Genomic DNA, 19,235 nt, shown 5'->3' on the forward strand with positions numbered 1-19,235 from the left:
GGTTGGGAAACACTAGGAAGGAAAAGCGGGGGCGGGAGACAAAGAGACGTTAAGAACTCCAACCCCCAGCGTTCCCTGCGCGCCCCCTTCCCCGCCCCGCGATTGGATCCCGTGCTTGGCCCGCGGCGCCTGCCGGGAGCGGTAGTCCTCCTCTCCGCAGCCTCCCCCCCTCCCCTCCGAGGACTGCAAATCCCGTGAGCCCCCGCGCGGCGAGGCGTCCGCGAGTGGGCGGGGCTTCGCCTGAGGGAGGGAGGGAGGGAGCGAGGGCGCGCGCGTCCGCCAGTGTGTGAGGCGAGAGCCGGCGTCGTCGTCGTCGTCTTCCTCCTCCTCGTCCTCCACTGAGGCGGCGATGATGTCGGTGCGCGTGGCGGCCCCTCCGGCCGTGGAGCTGAAGGAGCTGGGCGGCGGGCCGCTAGACAAGGCCGGAGGCGGCGGAGGGGGGGCGTCCGGGGCCTGCGCTCAGGCCGCCTCCGCGCCGCCCAACCCGGCGCCTCAGCCGCCCGCCGAGTCCGGCCCGCCCGGCTCCGGAGGGGGAGGCGCGCCGGCCCCCGCCAAGGCGCCTCAGGCTTCGGCCATGAAGCGCAGCGAGCCCGCGCCGGCTGCCTCTCGGGCCCACCAGCAGCAGCAGCAGCCGCCGCCTCGGCTGGCCGGCGACGGGGGCGACAGCAGCGCGGGGGGCGGGCAGCTGGGCGAGGCCCTGGTCAGCCCCGACGGGACCGTCACGGAGGCGCCTCGCACCGTCAAGAAGGTACCTCGCCCCTTGCCGCGGGTTGGGCTAGATGACCCCTGGGGGACCCTTTCCAGTGAGAGGCCGCACCCCGCCCTCTCCTACCCCCCACCCCCCCGCAGCCCCGGGTTTGGGTGCGCGCGTGTGAACGCAACCCGGAGGCAGAGAGCGTGGTGCGGAGAACGCCGAGGTGGCAGGTTCCTGCCCCGCAGGTGGGGTTGTCATATATCCTCTTTTCCCTCTTTTTAAGGGGTAGAGTCGCCATAGAGACCTGTAGTTAAAAGTGGAAGTTGAGTTGGCAAATGTGTCCTCTTTATACATATATATATATATATATATATATATCTGGTGACAGAGCGTTCTGCCCAGTGGCGTAGCGTGGGGGGTGCAGGGGGGAGCCGGGCGCAACACCTGGGGGTTAGGGTTAGGGGGCGCAAATCCACGGGTTAGGGGCCGCAAATCCACGGGTTAGGGGCCGCAAATCCACGGGTTAGGGGCCGCAAATCCACGGGTTAGGGGCCGCAAATCCACGGGTTAGGGGCCGCAAATCCACGGGTTAGGGGCCGCAAATTACTTGCCTTGCCCCGGGTGATGACAACCCACGCTACACCACTGGTTCTGCCACGTCGGGGCCAGTGCTGAAAAGGCACTGAACTGTAGAGTCAGAAGGGACCGAAAGGATCATCCAGCCGAAATCCCTGCAATGCTGGAATATATATATATATATATATATATGCTGGAAAAAATATATATGCTGGAATATGTGTGTGTATATGTGTATATATATATATATATATATATATATATATATATAATGCTGGAATATTGCAGGGGGTTCAGCTGGATGATCCTTCCTATCCCTTCTAACTCTACAGTTCAGTGCCTTTTCAGTACTGGCCCCGACTTGGTGGAATGCTCTCCCACAAGAGACTAGGGCCCTTTGGGACTTGACATCTTTCCGCAGGGCCTGCAAGACAGAGCTGTTCCGCCTGGCCTTTGGTTTGGACTCGGTCTGACCCTTATGTTTCCCTCCCCTTATGGTCTTGATTTATCAGCTACTTTAAAATGAGGCTGCATTTTAAACTGTATTTTAGATTGGTTCCCCCCCTTTCCCCCCTATTATGTTTTTACTGTGATTTTATTGGTGTTAGCCGCCCTGAGTCTGGCTCTGGCCAGGGAGGGCAGGGTATAAATAAAATTTATTATTATTATTATTATTAATATTATTATTATTATTCTATGATTCTAAGAGCCTGGCTGCGGGATCAAGTCCCAATGGGCCTCACCTTAAGTCCAGCACACTCTCCTCACCGTGGCAAGACAGATTTCCTGCATTGCTAGACTAGATGGCCGTTTGCAATCCCCTACCCACCCTGCAGCTGATTCTATGACGAAAATCCCGCGCTCTTCCGTCTTTTGCGTGTGGGTGGGCACAGCCCCGTCCTGTTAGGCTCTGGTGCTCAAAAGTTCCAATTCTTCCTGTTCTTCACCCTTCCTTCAGCAGGGCTTTTGTTCTCCTGGGTTAAGAGGTGTAGGAGGGAAGGCCAGCCCCCTGGGTCCCTGCAAGCCCAATAATAATAAAATTAATTTAAAATTATTATTATTTATGTACCACCCATCTGACTCTGTTGCCCCATCTGCTCTGGGTGGCTTGCAACAAATGAAGTGCAGGCTGCTCTGCCAGCCAGCCCTCTCCCCATCAGTGGCAAAGCACCTGCAGAAGCCCCAGGCCCAGTCCCCAGTGGCATCTCCAGGTAGGGCAAGGAAACACTGTTCTGTCCTAAAACCTTCCAGAGCTGCTGCCGGTCAGTGTAGGCCGTACTGAGGTAGACAGAGCAATGTATCTGCCTCAGTATAAGGCTCCTTCCTGTGTTTCTGCTTTGGAAGGGCTATGGCTCACAGGCAGAGCATCTTCTTTGCATCCAGAAGGGCCTTGGTTCTGTCCCCCGTGGCATCTCCAGGTCACTCTGGGAAGGAAACCTCGGGGGACAATACTAAGCTAGATGGATCAATGTCTTTCAGCTTCCCATGTTCCTGTTTGCGAAGGTTTGTAGCTAGATGGCAGAGCTCCTGCTTTGCGTCCAGAAAGTCTAGGCAGAGGACCTTCTTGGCCTTGGTGCCCTCCCTGTGGAACGCCCTCCCATCAGATGTCAGGGAGATAAAGAATCACACAACTTTCAAAAAACATCTGAAGCCCTGTTCAGGGGACATTTTTTTATTTTTTATATTTTGCTGGAAGCCACCCAGACAGGCTGGGGAAACCCAGCTAGATGGGCAGGGTATAAACAATAAAATTATTATTATTATTATTATTATTATTATTATTATGGTTCCCAGGTTCAGCTTTGAATGTCGGTGTCAACAATACAGAGTTGGTGGGTTTGATATAAGATAGCCTGTGACTGCTGGACTCCATGTTAGCTGGGGTGTGTTAATAATTAAATAATTATTTATACCCCGCCCATCTGGCTAGGTTTCCCCAGCCATTCTGGGCAGCTCCCAAAAGAATATTAAAAACATAAATACACCAAACTTTAAAAACCTCCCTAAACAGAGAGTCGTGAATGGAGGGCACCAGGTCAGGAAAGGCTGCACTAGTTCTTCCACTCATAGTTCCTTTAAATTAAATACATTCTTTGTAGTTTCTTCACCCCCTGGCCTCCTAACCCAGAAATTCCTGAGGAATTAGCCTAAGTGCAGGAGAAAGGCGTTCTGTGAAGAGTCCCCATTCCTCCCTTTAATAATTGGAGCAATGTAAAGAATGGGGCCCCCTGATCCACCTTCTCACCCTCCCAACTCATGAAGCTCTTAACCACAATTGACAGAACGGTTCTAGAGAATATAATCACCATTCCCTTTTCTTGGGAACTGAGTGATGTTAGAAAGACACTCTCTCTCTCTCTCTCTCTCTCTCTCTCTGTGTGTGTGTGTGTGTGTGTGTGTGTATTACAGCTATACAAATGCACACGTATGTTGGTACCTTTTCCTTAGGTACCAGCTAAGGTCCTGCTTCTCTAGGAGGAGTAAGACTGTTGCTGTCTTCAAAAGTCTATTAGAAAGGGTTATTTCTCCTCCCTTCCCATTTACATTCTTTGGATTTTTTGATCCAATCTTGCTTCTTTCAACAGGAACCTCCTTGCCAGATACTCTCAGAGCATTTGAGGGCTACTTTATTTACCCTCCTTTTTCAGGACCTGCCTGTTTCTGAAATATCTGGTGGTTCTTGTACAGAGATGGTTTCCTTGTCTATTTGCTGATAGGGAAAAAAAAAGAAAAGAAAAAAAATTCCTTCCAGTAGCACCTTAAAGACCAACTAAGTTAGTTCTAGGTATGAGCTTTCGTGTGCATGCACACTTCTTCAGATACACTGAAACAGAAGTCACCAGACCCTTCTATATAGTGAGAAGGTGGGGAGGGGTATTACTCAGAAGGGTGGTGGGAATGGGTCATTGGCAGATAGTTGTGATGAGCCTGTTGAGACTCTTAACGACTGCAATAGGTCTTACAGGAAAAAGCAAGGGGTGAGAAGGTGAAAAATGGCTTTGTCATGTATAATGAGATAAGAATCCAATGTCTTTGTTCAGACCAGGTCTCTCCATGGTTTTAAGTTTGGTGATAAGTTGCAATTCAGCAGCTTCTCTTTCCAGTCTATTTCTGAAATTCCTTTGTAATAGAACAGCTACTTTGAGATCTTGTATAGAATGTCCTGGGAGATTGAAGTGTTCTCCTACTGGTTTCTCTGTCTTGTGATTCCTGATGTCGGATTTATGTCCGTTTATCCTTTGGCGTAAGGTTTGGCCTGTTTGTCCAATATAGAGAGCTGAAGGACACTGTTGGCATTTGATGGCATACACAATGTTAGACGATGAGCAATTAAATAGTCCTGAGATGGTATGTGTGATGTTGTTGGGGCCAGTAATGATGTTGTCCGGGTGTATGTGGTAGCAAAGTTGGCATCTGGGTTTATTGCAGGCTGTAACTGCTGATAGGGAGTAACAGACTTTATTTGAGTATGGTTGCACAGCCTCTCCCCTCCTGCCTCTTTTTTTCTTAGTGGGAGATTCCAAAGCAGGTGGTGTTAGATCTCTATTTGCTGGGATCATTAACATTTTTTCTCTCCTTACATTTCCTTAGATGTGTTTTAGTCTACAATTTCAGTTACTCTCTACAGCAGACAAAAATAATAATAATAATATAGGAAGCGGTATGAGTTCATCAGAGAAAATTCCCAGCAGCAGCAGCAGCAGCAGCAGCATAATGCCTTTATTCGAACCAACAGAAAGTAATGTAAAAAAACAACAAAGCTAGCTAGCTTTTGAGTTTCACAGAATTCTTCCAGTTCATCATTTACTGACTTTTAGTCCAAATAAAAGGTATTATGCAACTGCTGCTGTTGGGATTTCAATTATGCATGCTTCAGGTCAAAAGGTGCAAGAAGTACAGATCCTTGAGATGGGGAAAAATGAATTGAATCCTTGCCATTACTGTAGCAGCGAAGTGAATATCCAAGGAGGATATTGTACCTGTACTTCTCTCCAGTTCCTAGTTCTTTAATGTGCTGAAACTGTGCCCTTTCATCCTGAACTTCCTGCAACGAGACATAACAGATTCTGTTAATTTAGTGATCAGTGTGCAGGTAGAGATTTGTGCCTTTGTAGTAGGAGGTGAGATGCACTGAACCAGGAGTGAATGCAGTACATTCTTTCTTATCCACAGTTTCATTGTGGGGCTTGTTCTAGTGATTGGAAGTGGGTGCACAGTTCTCAAATCCAGGCCCTACTCTCCAAGGCACTATGAAGGTGACAGTAGCATTTATGCACTTTTACCAGCTTCATCTTGAACAATCAAAGGGCTTGTGTAACTGCCAGTCTAACACATCATTTGCAGGTAAAGCTATCTTAAGCACCAAAATGCTGTTTATTAGAAAGCAAGTCTGTTAAGATCTAAGCCAGTTTTTCGGGCCCCTTCCTAAAGATAGGAAGAATCCAGCTGGCCTTTGGAAGGAAAAATTGAGACACGCTGTTTCTACAGAAGGTAATGTGAACATGAAGAACTGCTTTGCTGAGATTCCTATGGGGATCGGTCTGGCCACTGTATGTGAGAGAGAATGCTGGGCTATAGATGGGCATATGGATCTTAGCATATGAAATCCGTGTTCCTGCTAAACAGTTCTTAGTATTAAATGCTTCAGGTTTGGTAACTCATACTTTCTGCTGTTTGTTGGCAAATGTGTTTTGATATCTATTTTTAAAGGAATACTAATGACACAGTATATAAAACGGTAAAAGAAGTATTTTTTTCCTAAAGCTTAAAGCACCGGAGATATATTTTGATTAGCTAAATGAAAATCATTCTGTTAAAAATCTGGTAATTCCATTCAAACAGTGTTGGATAACATTTCTTCTTGCTTGAAATGTTGCTCCCTTTAATTGCAATGTTCTGAGGTAAGTGATGATCCTTCTGCAGCCAAAACGACACCACCCACCCACAAGCTGGAGGTGTTGACAACCTTTGGGAACTCCATGCTTTGCAGAAGTACATACAATTTTGAGAAGAAACCCTAAGTGGTTTGTGTGTGTGTACACGCATACACATATATGTAAGGTAAAAGGTAAACGTCCCCTAGATGGTTAAGTCCAGTCAAAGGCGACTATGGGGTGTGACACTCATCTTGCTTCAGGCCAAGAGAGCCGGCATTTGCCCATAGACAGTTTTCTGGGTCATGCGGCCAGCATGACTAAACGGCTGCAGCGGTACCTATTTATCTCCTTGCACTGGTGTGCTTTCAAACTCCTAAGTTGGCAGAAGCTAGGTTCGCATATCTATATCTATATCACCTATATCTATATCTGGGAGCACAGGGATGATTGAATATTTCCACGGAATAGTGACAACGTGTGTGGAAGAATGGAATGGAGTTATCTAGTGGAAGACATGCCTGGCTGGAACGCTGAGCAGGAGCAGTCTATAGTGCAACATTTTGTTGTATATCTCACTTATTAGCAATCTAGACATACCTAATCTAAATATAGTCTAAATATAGATGAATAAAATATATTTCTTGCATATATAACAAGCAAATCTGATATCTGGGTTAGTATTGGTTTTGAGTCAAGCTGTTCAGTGGCGAAAGTACTTTTGTGTATCATCGCCTGCCTAAGATGTGGATAGTCAGCTACAGTTAACCTGTTGATGCACCTCCCAGTGATGACGTGTCTGCAAATGAGCAAATTCTGGTAGCCCGGGTACCTACAGATTAGATCAGAGCTTTCCAAACTTTTCAAGTTGGTGAGACACTTTTTGGACATGCATCATTTCGCGACATGGTAATTCAATTTTCGATCATTTCATGACGCAGTAGTTCAGTTTTACTAGCAAACTGGAGGTTAAACGAACCCTTTCCAGCCCCAGGAGAAGTGTGGGGAGCATACATGCGACACACCTACACACTGCAGCTGACACATTAACGTGTCATGACACACAGTTTGAAAAGCTTTGGATTAGATGTTGCTCACTTGCCACTAACTACCCCACTCTAGCCTGCTGCTTCCATTACCACTTGCCTCCTTCCTCCCCAGGCTGTGTTCCCTATGCCTTCACCGTCATAAAGTAATAGACTAGCAGGAGAAAAATAATGAGGGTAATGAACTAACACATGTGGCTTTCACCCTGTATCGAAAATTTGATGAGTGACGGATGTTGCAAGCAGGCAAAGTAAGGTGGAGGCCTTGCTTTCGCAAAATGACATTAGCAGGGGAACAGTAAAAGTGGTGAAATTTTGTGATGTATTGGTTGCAATGTAGGAAGTGGAACAAAGTTTATTGTGGACAGAGATGGAAAGATCATATAGCAGGAAGGATAAAAGGTCCATTTGATGTGAAAAGGTAACAGAGGGAAGATCATAAGCCTGGAGGCTTCCTTTTGTCCGGAAGACACCCAATGAAATGAAAGGGTGTCATTGGTTGTGCCAAAAGATATGAGGAAGAATGAATCATTGCTGATGTGGAACGAAGTTGCTATAAGTCATGGGTGACTAACTGGTGGCTCACAGATGTTGTGAGGCTCCAACTCCCATCAGCCCCAACCAGCAAGGCCAGGGATTCGTTTATAAGATTTTGTACCTACCCTTCCCTATAATGTCCCAGGGTGGGTTGCGTCAATATAATAAACAATTATAAAAGAGATGAAACCATTGAAAAATAAAGCCATTCCAAATGGAGCAGAACAGTATAAATTCAGTGGAAGAGATGTGTTCAATGAAATGGTGGGTCCCACAGAACAAAATACCTTCATTATGAGAACGATAGTCTGTCAACATCTGGGGGACCACATGTTAGCCATCCCTTCTATAAGTGGTAGAGAGAGAGGTATGAATTTGGGGAGAGGTAAAGAGGCAGGTGGGCATGCTGACAACAGAGGGTGGCAGTGGACTGTCCTAGCTAGATAGTCCTTGATGAATTGGATCTGAAAGTGCTTAGTGGAACAACTGATGCTTGAACATTTAGAAGACAGAGCTGTTTGTGATGTCTTCACTTCTCCATATGTGCAGTGAAACCTGAAATGAGCATTGCCTTCCCCCCACTCTTCAGATGAGACATTCCTGGATTGAGTGGGACTTCCCAATACTAAAGCAAGCCTAAAAATGTCCTCATAGTTGCCTATATGTATGTTCTTTTTGGCTCTCATTGGTTTCATTTTGTAACGTTTTCCTGCCTGGTAGCCAAGAGACAACTTTTACTTGCCACAGGCGGCAGAGCAATTGCCTCTTCACAAGCCTGTACAGTAGCCATGCCAATCTTGTATACCAAGTGGCCAGGAAGACAACTTGCAGTGGTACCTTGGGTTACAAACACCTCAGGTTACAGACACTTCAGGTTATAGACTCCGCTAACCCAGGAGTAGTACCTCGGGTTAAGAACTTTACCTCAGGATGAGAACAGAAATTGTGCGCTGGCAGCAGCGGCAGGCCCCATCAGCTAAAGTGGTACCTGAGGTTATGAACGGTTTCAGGTTAAGAACGGACCTCTGGAATGAATTAAGTTCGTAACCAGAAGTACCACTGTATTTTGAAAGATTATGAGGAAGATAATGTCATTATATAGCTTTGGTTCCAAGCAAGCTTGGGCATTCCATCTGTAAAATGGAGATGGGGGAGATGGGGGAGTCATTAGATATTAATCCACCCCAAAATACTGTGTAGTCAAATGATGGATGACTCTGCTTTTGGCAAAGTCGTGCTGCCAGTTCCTGTTCTGCATTTCATTTTACTGTCCTTTTGAGATAAAGGTTGTGAATCTATTATTAATAGCTTTGTTCCTAAGTTTAGGAACCACCTTCTGCCTCTTTCCATTAAGATTATACCAGGAGCTTATAAGAAGAGCTTGCTGGATCAGGCCAGTGGCCAGCATCTTGCTCTCACAGTGGCCAACCACATGCCAGCAACCAGGATTGGACCACAAGAAAGTACAGCCTTCTCCTTCATGAATTTGTCTAATCCAGGGGTGGGCAAAGTTTACCTCACTGGAGCCGGTTCACTCCAGTGGAGATCCCTCTGAGGCCGGATTGCGTGTGTGTGTGTGAGAGTGCGTGCCCGCGATTTCCGCAGTCTGTGTCTGCACAGATGCAATTTTCAGCGTCTGCATAGATGCAATTTTCAGCGCCACAGAAGCAAGTCCCCGCGTCACGCTGCGCCATTTTAGAGCAGCGTGCAGGGACTCACCGAGCGGGCGGCTCATGGGCCGGTTAAACGACCCCCGTGGGCCGCTTGTTGCCCCACGCTTAGGTTGCCCCACACTTGTTGCCCCATGCTTAGGTTGCCGACCCCTGGTCTAATCCACTTTTAAATCCATCCAACTTGGTGGCTGTCACTGCCACCTGCGGGACTTCCATATCTTGACTTAGAATCACAAAATTGTAGCATTGGAAGGGAACATGAGGGTAATCTAGCCCAACCCCCTGCAATGCTGGAATCTTTTTGTCCAACACGGGTCTTGAACCCATGACACTGAGATTATGAGTCTCTTTCAGTTGGGGAAGCACAGGGATACTTAATGCTTGAACGCCAGAGATTGAGCTGACAGTGCTGCTGCTTCCATTTTCATGCACACTCACAGTAAAACACTTCCTTCTATGGAATTGTGATAGTCTGTTTTCTAGCCTAGGCTAGCAGAGGTAGAAACCTGCTGCCAGGATGGAGGAGCAGTGATTTACTCAGTTTTTCACTTACCTAAGTGACACAGGAGTTGCATTTTTATTTAATAGGGTTGAAATTGTGCTCTTGGCCTTCTAGTAGAAAGTTCAACCAAAATAATAGAACTGTTTGTTTGTGTTGCCTTGGAGGGAATGCTGAACGTACTTACAGCAAGTACAGTGGTACCTTGGTTTACAAACTTAATCCGTTCCGGAAGTCTGTTCTTAAACCAAAGCGTTCTTAAACCAAGACGTGCTTTCCCATAGCAACGGGGGACTCAATTTACAAATGGAACACACTCAACAGGAAGCGAAACATGTTCTTATTCCAAGGCAAAGTTCACAAACTAAAACACCTACTTCCGGGTTTGCAGCATTCTTAAACTAAGTCATAAACTAAGCTGTTCTTAAACCAAGGTACCATTGTACCCTGTAAACCAGAGGTGGTGAATCCCTGGTCTGATCTGAACTGCATCCCCCCAGCAGTTAATTTTGGTACCCTAACACCCTACAGCTGGCACATTTTTTTTAAAATAAAAAAGGAGATGTTGCATTGGATTGGGCAGAGTAGTTTAAACTTCTCTGCAGCGCTGCAGTGAGTCTGTGTGCCTCTGTGGCTGTCCTTTGTGTGTGTGTGCAAGCATGTCAGGTGTTGACACCAACTGTTGACATACAGTCCCTGATGAGTTTGTTGAAAGTGAATTTAGCCAATGAGCCAAAAATGATTTGCCAGTCTGGCTCCCAAACCTTACAATTTCCCTCATATTGCAGGTTAAAGCTGAGGCTAAAAGATAGTGGTTGGGTTGTGGTTGTAGAGTCAATGCATGGCTGAACTGAGATTTGAGCTGGGGACATGCACTTAGCTACTGTGCTACAGCAGCTGGTTGGCTGCTGTGCAAACTTATTGTGCCTAATATAGCTCGAAGGTAGATTGCTGGGGCATTAAAAAAAAAGGGGGGGGGAAACTTTCAAGTAGGTTATACACCCACAGCTTTTCCTGATGTGATAGCAATCTGCTAACTGTTGTAGAAATCACCCCATGTTGGCTATTTCTGTGATTGACTCTTTTTTAATGTCTGCCTGTTCTGATTCGTTGGCCATGTGAATAGATGATCCAAGGGTCTTGCAAATCCACTTTTGGCAAATGTTTAGCAATTCTGCCCTAAGCAGCCAGGGTCGCGTATGCATAGCATGAGATTTCATATGGCAGTCTAAAATGTGCCTATATAGGGTCGGACCAAAAACCCCTCACATGATTACAGTTGCCCCAAGAATTGCCACGAGGCACAATTAAAATAAGTTTAAACGATGTCCAGGAGCTTATATAGTAACATTTGTGTCATGTAAAGAAGTTTCTACCCCTTTGGGGAGCACCTTTTTCCAGCAAGATAACTTACTAGTCACAGCTTAGTTAGATAAGCTATTACTTGATCTCATTGTAACAGATAGTGTGATCTGGTTGGAACAGATAGTGTGGGAAAATCCTTGAGGAAATAAGAAATGTAGGACTGACCAAAGCAGGTATCTGATTCGATTAAGATTTAATATGCCGTTTGAAACTGACAATTTGTACGCTGCAGAAAACGTTTATTTCCTAGGATGTTAAGTATGCAGATGCACATAGCTCATCATGTGGCAGATCAGAAATGATGCTGGTGGGTAATCCATGTGGTATGCAGATATCTTGGGAACTGCACTGTGAGGTCTTTCCCTAGCAGGTGCTAATCTCTGCTGACTGCAGTATAAATTAGGTCTCAATGCCATTCACTGCATAACTTGAAAGTGTTTTCTTACCTTGCCAGGACTTACACTGGCAAGTCCTCCCCCCCCCCCAACAAATTATAGTTTCTGTGGCTCTGAACAGTTTTTTTTAAAAAATGTAAACCATGCTCAGGAAATCAGAAGCAGCTTTTCACTTTTGTGCAAATTGATTGTGATATGAACAGTGTATTACCCACTCCACCTGTGCTTAGAGGACTCTGCCACCCATTTTTATTTTAGCCATGTTCTACAAGAACAGCTCATGGCTGTCACACGAGGCTCCCGTGAGATCTCAAATATCCCTGCAAGATCTTGTGAGAGCTTCCAGAGACTGGTAAGCAAGGGTGTTTCTATTTATTTGGGGATTTTTTGGCAACCCATGCATAGCTATGATTGTGTAAGCAACATCAGTGCACTTTGTGGTTCTATTGTATTGCAGTGAATGAGCTGCAATTCTGCATGATGTTGGATCCACTGTTGAGCTTCACACACCCCTTTGTTTGCCTTACGATAACTGTGTTCAAGAGAAGTATATAGGTTTTAGCTTTGGTACTCGGAAGCTACAGGAGATTCAGTCTGTACTCTAAGCCATAGGAGCCCTCAAGAACTGGACTAGGAAGGTGAGAGGAATGAATAACTTGCATAAGCTGCTCATTTGGACAAATGGGTCACATTGTGAAACTTGGGTATCTTTGGTAGCTGTTTGAGCTTCAGGAAGGCCATTGTGGGATACTAGAGTACAGATTTTGGTATGAAGAAGAACTGAAGACTGAGAAATAAATGGATAACTTTGAGATGAATCCTGAAGAGGGTAGAGGGACTCTTAAGGGGATGGGGAATGAGGTTCTAATACTGTATATTATAAGCAGTGTGTTTTTCTGCTGTAGTGCAAGCACACAAAAGGAAGGTATAGGACCTTTGCTTTTCTTCTGTAGAGTTCTTATAGCTATATTTGGCAAATACTGTAGATTATTAAAGCTTCAAACCCATGAGAACTTTTTTTAGGTCTCCAAGTGCTTTTTTAAAAAAACAACACCACACCAAAGAGTAATGTGCCTTGATAGTTGGTGACTCTGGCTAATGATAAATGGGTTGAACTAGTAGCAATCAGGGGATGAAGAAAACTCCATAGTATATTGTGCATTGATGGTTCATCTTGTATTCTTGTTTTATGCTGTCCAATTGCCTGACATTTGCAATGTGTTTGGCTACCTAATTATGAATATTTGCCAATCAGATATTCATTCTGCCAGTCAAATGGTATAGCCCAAACTATTTTGTCCACTAATCACCAGCTTTTGCTTCTGGAAAGTTCTGGGCATGTGCAGTTCAGTCACCTGCAGCTTCACTCAGATGCTCAGTGGGGTTTAATTCCAAATCGAGTGTGTGCAGGACTGTGGCTTAACCTCCAGATAAGTGATTTTGCTTAACAACCATGCCGAAATGTTCCTTTTGTCTCTTAAGCAGCTACGCTTTTGCAGTGCAAATGGTGTGTGGGCTGCATGACCCACAGGCTTTGGATCATGCTGCTAGGTTGCATAAACCCTCTGTTTAGTTGTAAGCCAGTATGTCTCATTTGTGATGGTGTGCATGGGACTCCTGGTTCAACCAAGAAAAAATACAAATGTGAATAACTGTTGTGCAAATGAACTTGTCTTAAATCATTCCCTTTTCCCCAGCAGTGGTGGTGTGTGTGTGTGTGTGTGTGTGTGTGTGTGTGCTCTAACTGGTGGTTAATATTTCTACTGGTGAAGTGTTCCACAGCTTCTGAAAGCATGCTGGGGAAAGACCGTAGCTCTGGGGTAGAGCATTTGCCTCGCATGCATGAGGTGCCAAGTTCAATCCTCGACCTCACCAGGTAGGGCTGGTAGAGACTCCTGTCTGAAACCCTAGAGAAAGGTAAAGGGACCCCTGACCATTAGCTCCAGCCGTGGCCAACTCTGGGGTTGCGGAGCTCATCTCACTGGCCAAGGGAGCCGGCGTACAGCTTCCGGGTCATGTGGCCAGCATGAAAACGCCGCTTCTGGCGAACCAGAGCAGTGCATGGAAATGCTGTTTACCTTCCCGCCGGAGCGGTACCTATTTATCCCCTTGCACTTGATGTGCTTTCAAACTGCTAGGTGGGCAGGAGCTGGGACCGAGCAACGGGAGCGCACCCCGTCGTGGGGATTCGAACCGTCGACCTTCTGATCGTCCTAGGCTCTGTGGTTTAACCCACAGTGCCACCCGTGTCCCTCGAAACCCTAGATAGCTGCTGCCAATCAAGGTAGACAGTACTGAGCATGAGAGACCAGTGACTTGATGTGATATAAGGTAGCTCACTATGTTTCTAGAACAATTGTGTACATTCAACAAAAGCCTGACTTTGGGAACTCATGCTCAAATCCTCACTTAGGCATGAAGCTCACCATCTTTCAGGATGGTTGTACTGCTGAAATGCTGCTCTTAAGTTTCTTGCGGGAAGGAAGGTAGGATATGGATGTAACAAACTAGAGCATCCTAATTGCTGAACACCCCCCTAAACTTATACACCGGACTATCCTATTGTCTTACTGGAATCTAGCCCTAATGGCTTTTTGTTCTCTCAGTGCAGTCAGAGCACAGTGCTGATGAGTCATACTGAAGAGGACTGATGGTCCTTTGTGTGTGTGCGTTTTATTTGTCTTGTCAATGTTGACTTCCTCAAAGGTCTACATGCCCCTTTCTCTGCCTATTCCACCCATAATAATAGACCTGTTGTGAATTATTGATCAATGTCAGCTAGGTTATCAAGGCAGCGTCTATTGTCCAGTAGTCTCAGGTTAAGAAAGCAGCCATTTGATAGAGCCAAATGCAGATTCCTCGATTTGCAACTCCTCCTCCTCACAAATAGAGTTTTGACAATAATTAGTTCTGAGCCAAAAACGCAGCCTATCTCACCTCATTGCTTGACAGAAAGGAAAGTGGCATTTCTGGCCGTCATCTAATAAACATTGTGCAGCTGTTTTGTTCGCAGTAAGACATGCTACTGGAAGAAATTGACAATTTCCAAACACATTCATTAGGAAGCCACTGCTACATGTTTAGAGATGGATGTCTCATCAAATCTTGCATGTCAACAAGCTGACACCCTGGCTCCTTGTGAGGCAGTTAGTTCTTGGGTTACCTTTGAAAAGGCACAGAAGATATTCTCTGTAAGTTGGTACTGGGATTCTCCTTTGGTGATTTTGCTAAACTTCTTGATGACTATTCTTGTTTTTATTATCATTATTTAGTAGCTTTATTCACAAAAGTGACTTGCAATAGGTTTTAATGTTGATACTGTATTGTAATAAACACTGGTCCATAATTTCTTGCCTCCAACACAATACTTTGCTTTTAAAAAATTGGACTTTCCCTTTCCCCCCTGTCTTTTCTGTCTTGATTCTACCTGAGCAGACTTGGAGGATGGTGTTTGGAAATGTTGCTTTGAGCCTTTTGAGCTGATAGGTGGAATTTCACAGGAGACCACATCTATTGCTAGCAATCAGTAGCATTTTGAAGCTTCTGTAAGAGATAATCTTGAGATTTGGGGTAGGATGACATCAGTATATATCATAGAATTGCAGAGTTGGAAGAGACCCTAAGGGTCATATTTAGCTTTATATTTCTTCAATGGTTAAAGCTTGGGATTGCTCTTGTTGCTGAAGATTAACAAAAATGATATTAAATACAAACAAAAAGGAAATGTAAGGTCTTAAATTAGAACCTCCAGCAACCTGTGCTACCAGTATTCATGTGGTGCAGAAAGATTTATAATAGTATAATATGCCACATCAGACTCTGGTGGTCATTGCTTTAAGGGGGAAAACGTCTTGATCCACACTACTGTAGACTATTTAGAACATTTTGTTTGCACGTGGTATCTAGGCTAATTTCCTAAGTAACAGGATTCCTTTTCACAATAGGGTCCCTGGCATACTTCTGCAAAAATCACTAGGTCACTAAGGTTGAGACCCATGAATATTTTCATTGTCAACCTTTGTTAGTAGACGTCTGTGTTATACAGAACATCTCCCGAGCCCTTATGTTTTTGTATTTTTCATATGTTTGAGAAAAAGACCTGTAACTTAAGAACTTCAATTCTCCTCCCAACAGCAAATGACCATATAAAAATGTTCAACAAACCTTTCAGGTTTAATGAATCCGGAGCACTTGGGCCACTCTCTTGAAACCTGTTCAACCAGTTTGTTCGCCTATCAAAATCCAAATTGGGAGTTGGAATTCCAAGCTAGTAACAATCTCTTCTGACAATAGTGTTTTATGTTCCCTTTTAAGCATCGTTTTTGTGGCTGCCAGATCTTAATTGTCTTCTTTGATAGTTTCATTGCTGCACACACAACTGCTAGACAGAAAGCCTGGGTGTTAAGTTGTGCTCACCACTGATCTGTGTGTGCAGCCATAGTTACTGTCATGGCCATGAAATTTTTATTAAACTAGAATGAGCAAAAGGAATAATTTATCCGGTGAATCAGGACACTGGAAGGGTCTTAACTTAGCAGCCTTTCTCTTCTCTTTCTGTGGCCTAGCCTGATAAGCCTCACATAGTACATCTCATCTCCCTTCAGAGTATTTTTTTGAATCCATTTTGGTCATCTGGTTTAAGATGGTTCTGCTAACCTTGTGATGAAATTCAACTCATGTTCTGAAGCTACCAACAGAAGACAATGTAGAATGATGTGCATTTCTGAAACTACTGTTTCAGGTAGGAGAAGTGATCGACACTTTCCAATGTTACACCATTGAGTTGGATTTGTGGCGCTGCATAGGGGTTGTTTTGTGCTTGATGGTGCAGCACTTGGGGTTTTTTGGATATTGAGTGATAGGCCAAGCTTTTCATAAGCTTCTACGAAGATATTTGGGATGGTTTGGGGCTCATCGTCTTGAGTGTTCACACACTACAAGCCAACCATGCCCTTATCTGGAGATAGTTGGCCTTGTCTCAGTGACCCAAGCTTGCAGCAGATCTGCAGAATGGAAGAGGACACCACAACCCGATAACCTCCTGATTAAATTGCCCCTGTAAGTGGTGTTGCCCTTAAAGATGGTTCAGAAACTCCAGTTAGTGCAGTGTGTCTCTGCCAGAATACTGACAGTGACTATGAGATATGAGTCACATGGTTCTGACCTTTAAAACCCTTCATGGCTTGGGACCAGGCTTCATGAACAACCTGTCTCAGCACATGCCTACCCATATCTTGCCAGCAGAGGACCTTCACCAGATGTCCCTCCCAATTGAAATGAGGCAGGATGTTACCAGAGACAGTGTGGCGCCCCTACTATGGGGGACCCCCCCCCCAATCTGCTTGGCACTTCCGCAGGCAGGTGTATTTTTGGTGGCGGGCAAAGACTGATTGTTCTTCAGATTTTTAAGATAGGCTTAGGTGTTGTAATTTGTTTATCGTATTATGATGCTTGGATTGCTGCCTTTTAGTATATCAATGGGACGCGGATGGCGCTGTGGGTTAAACCACAGAGCCTAGGACTTGCTGATCAGAAGGTTGGCAGTTCGAATCCCCATGATGGAGTGAACTCCTGTTGTTTGGTCCTTGCTCCTGCCAAACTAGCAGTTCGAAAGCACGTCAAAGTACAAGTAGATAAATAGGTACCGCTCTGGCGGGAAGGTAAACAGCGTTTCCGTGCGCTGCTCTGGTTTGTCAGAAGCAGCTTAGTCATGCTGGCCACATGACCCGGAAGGTGTACGCCGGCTCCCTCGGCCAATAAAGCGAGATGAGCGCCGCAACCCCAGAGTCGGTCATGACTGGACCTAATGGTCAGGGGTCCCTTTACCTTTTTAGTATATCATTTTTTTTATTTTTACCTTATACTTGCCACTTAAAACAGGCCTGAATTTGATTGGTAGGTGGTAATTACCCTAATAGAGAAGTAATTGGCCATTTCATGCTTCTGAAAAAGGGACTTGGCTACAAAAGCTTCAGCTTTTAAGGTGCAACATTGTTTTTATTCCACCACAAGTTAATAAGATTACCGTAGTCTCCGCCCCCCCCCCCCCGAATTTGCACCACATAGCTTTTGAGAATTGTGAAAGTTTCTATTGTTTTTATACCCCACCCTTTCTCTGAACAGGAGCCTGGGGTGGTTTTATATACAAAATTACATAAAACAATCAATACAATGAAAACATGTCTTAAAATTGCATCACAGTCAGTTAACTCAAGAGCAGCATACATTTATAGCACCATAACACTTGGGACCAAAGATTTAGCATGTCCAAGCTACGTGCACCTTTTATGTGGTGTGCTATCCAATCCCAAAGCAAGCTGTCTCCCTTCAACCCCACTCATTGATCTGGGACCCACAGAATCTGTGTTTTGTCAGGATTCCAGCCTATCACTGCCTCCAGACATTGGCCCTGGACCTCCTCATTCAGATGGTTTTGAGAGCTCAGGGTGTCATCAGCATATAGATGGTACCCCTCAAAACTCAAGATGATACTTTCCATAAGGGTTTTAAACAGAGAGGATGTAACCCTGCAGGACCTGGGGTAAAGTAACATTCTGCCAATTTTATTTTCTGGTAGAAAACCCTCAAAGACACTTCAGGAGGATAACATGGTCAATGGTATCGAAAGCTGCTTAGAGGTTGGGAAGAATTTAACAGGCATGTCTTTTCTGTCCTGATAAAAGTCATCAACCATGGTGACCAAGGCTTTCCCCCCATATATCCAGGCCTGAAGCCAGACCGAAATGAGTCTAGATAAATTGATGCCTTGTGTTTGGAAAAATATTTTAGGTTTATAGCCCTTGAAGTCTCTTCCCGCTGGGCACTCTTCCCTTTGGTATACAATTGCTGTGCTTGGTCAAAGGGGAAAGAGACAACTCTTATCAGTCCATTCTGCCTCTAGCTACATTAAAAAGTGCTAGTGGCATAGACAGTTTTTTGTGACAGCACAGATTGGAGATTAGATGGGAATTAAAACAATTGTGTGGCCTCTCCAGCGTGTATTTCAGAGGCATTATGATGTGACTTAATGGTGTCTGCATCTTTGATTGGATTTGTCAGCATTTCCAGGGTAATAAAGAGCTCTTCACAAGTTCAGACCTTGGTGTATAAACATTGTCTCTAAACTAGGAGATCTTAAAGACAGAAATGGTTTCTCACACACTTTTCTTCTGCAAGTGCTGCTTGGGCCACCTTAAAATTGGCCTTTTTGCAGATATTTGTGCGCTTTTACATTTTGCTGTATGTCAGGGAACTGCCATCGGAAAGACAGGAGGTGGAGGGGCTCTCAGAAGTCAGGAGAGACTCAGCAGCGGTGGAAGGCAGCAGCAGGGGGAGAGTGGGAGATCAGGGAGAGAGAGAGACGAAGGAATGGCTCAGGGAGTCTTCCAGCGATAACAGCGGAGAAGTCTCAGGTCCTCCCATAGGTACACCCACTCCTCGCCGGAAACTGTCGCGCCGAGAATCTAGACGACGCGTTTCCGTCAAGGAGCTTTTATGCTGGAGTAGATTCCGTAAACGCCCACTGTCGGATTCTGCCAGCGACTGAGGGAGCCATGCTTAAGGGCTCCGCTAAAAA

The 19,235-nt window shown here is 45.3% G+C and overlaps 1 protein-coding gene across 1 annotated transcript in view; it reads left to right on the plus strand.

Moving 5' to 3' along the window:
* The first annotated feature begins 286 nt into the window (after positions 1 to 286).
* Positions 287 to 19,235, plus strand: part of AHCYL2 (adenosylhomocysteinase like 2) — a 101,348-nt gene continuing 82,399 nt past the window's right edge. The window contains exon 1 of the mRNA XM_079992603.1: positions 287 to 748. Coding sequence (XP_079848729.1) covers positions 350 to 748 — 399 coding nt within the window. The 5' untranslated portion in view covers positions 287 to 349. The remainder of the gene's footprint in view (positions 749 to 19,235) is intronic.

The sequence above is a fragment of the Podarcis cretensis genome (assembly GCF_951804945.1).
Source record: "Podarcis cretensis genome assembly, chromosome: 10".
Taxonomy (NCBI): Eukaryota; Metazoa; Chordata; class Lepidosauria; order Squamata; family Lacertidae; genus Podarcis; species Podarcis cretensis.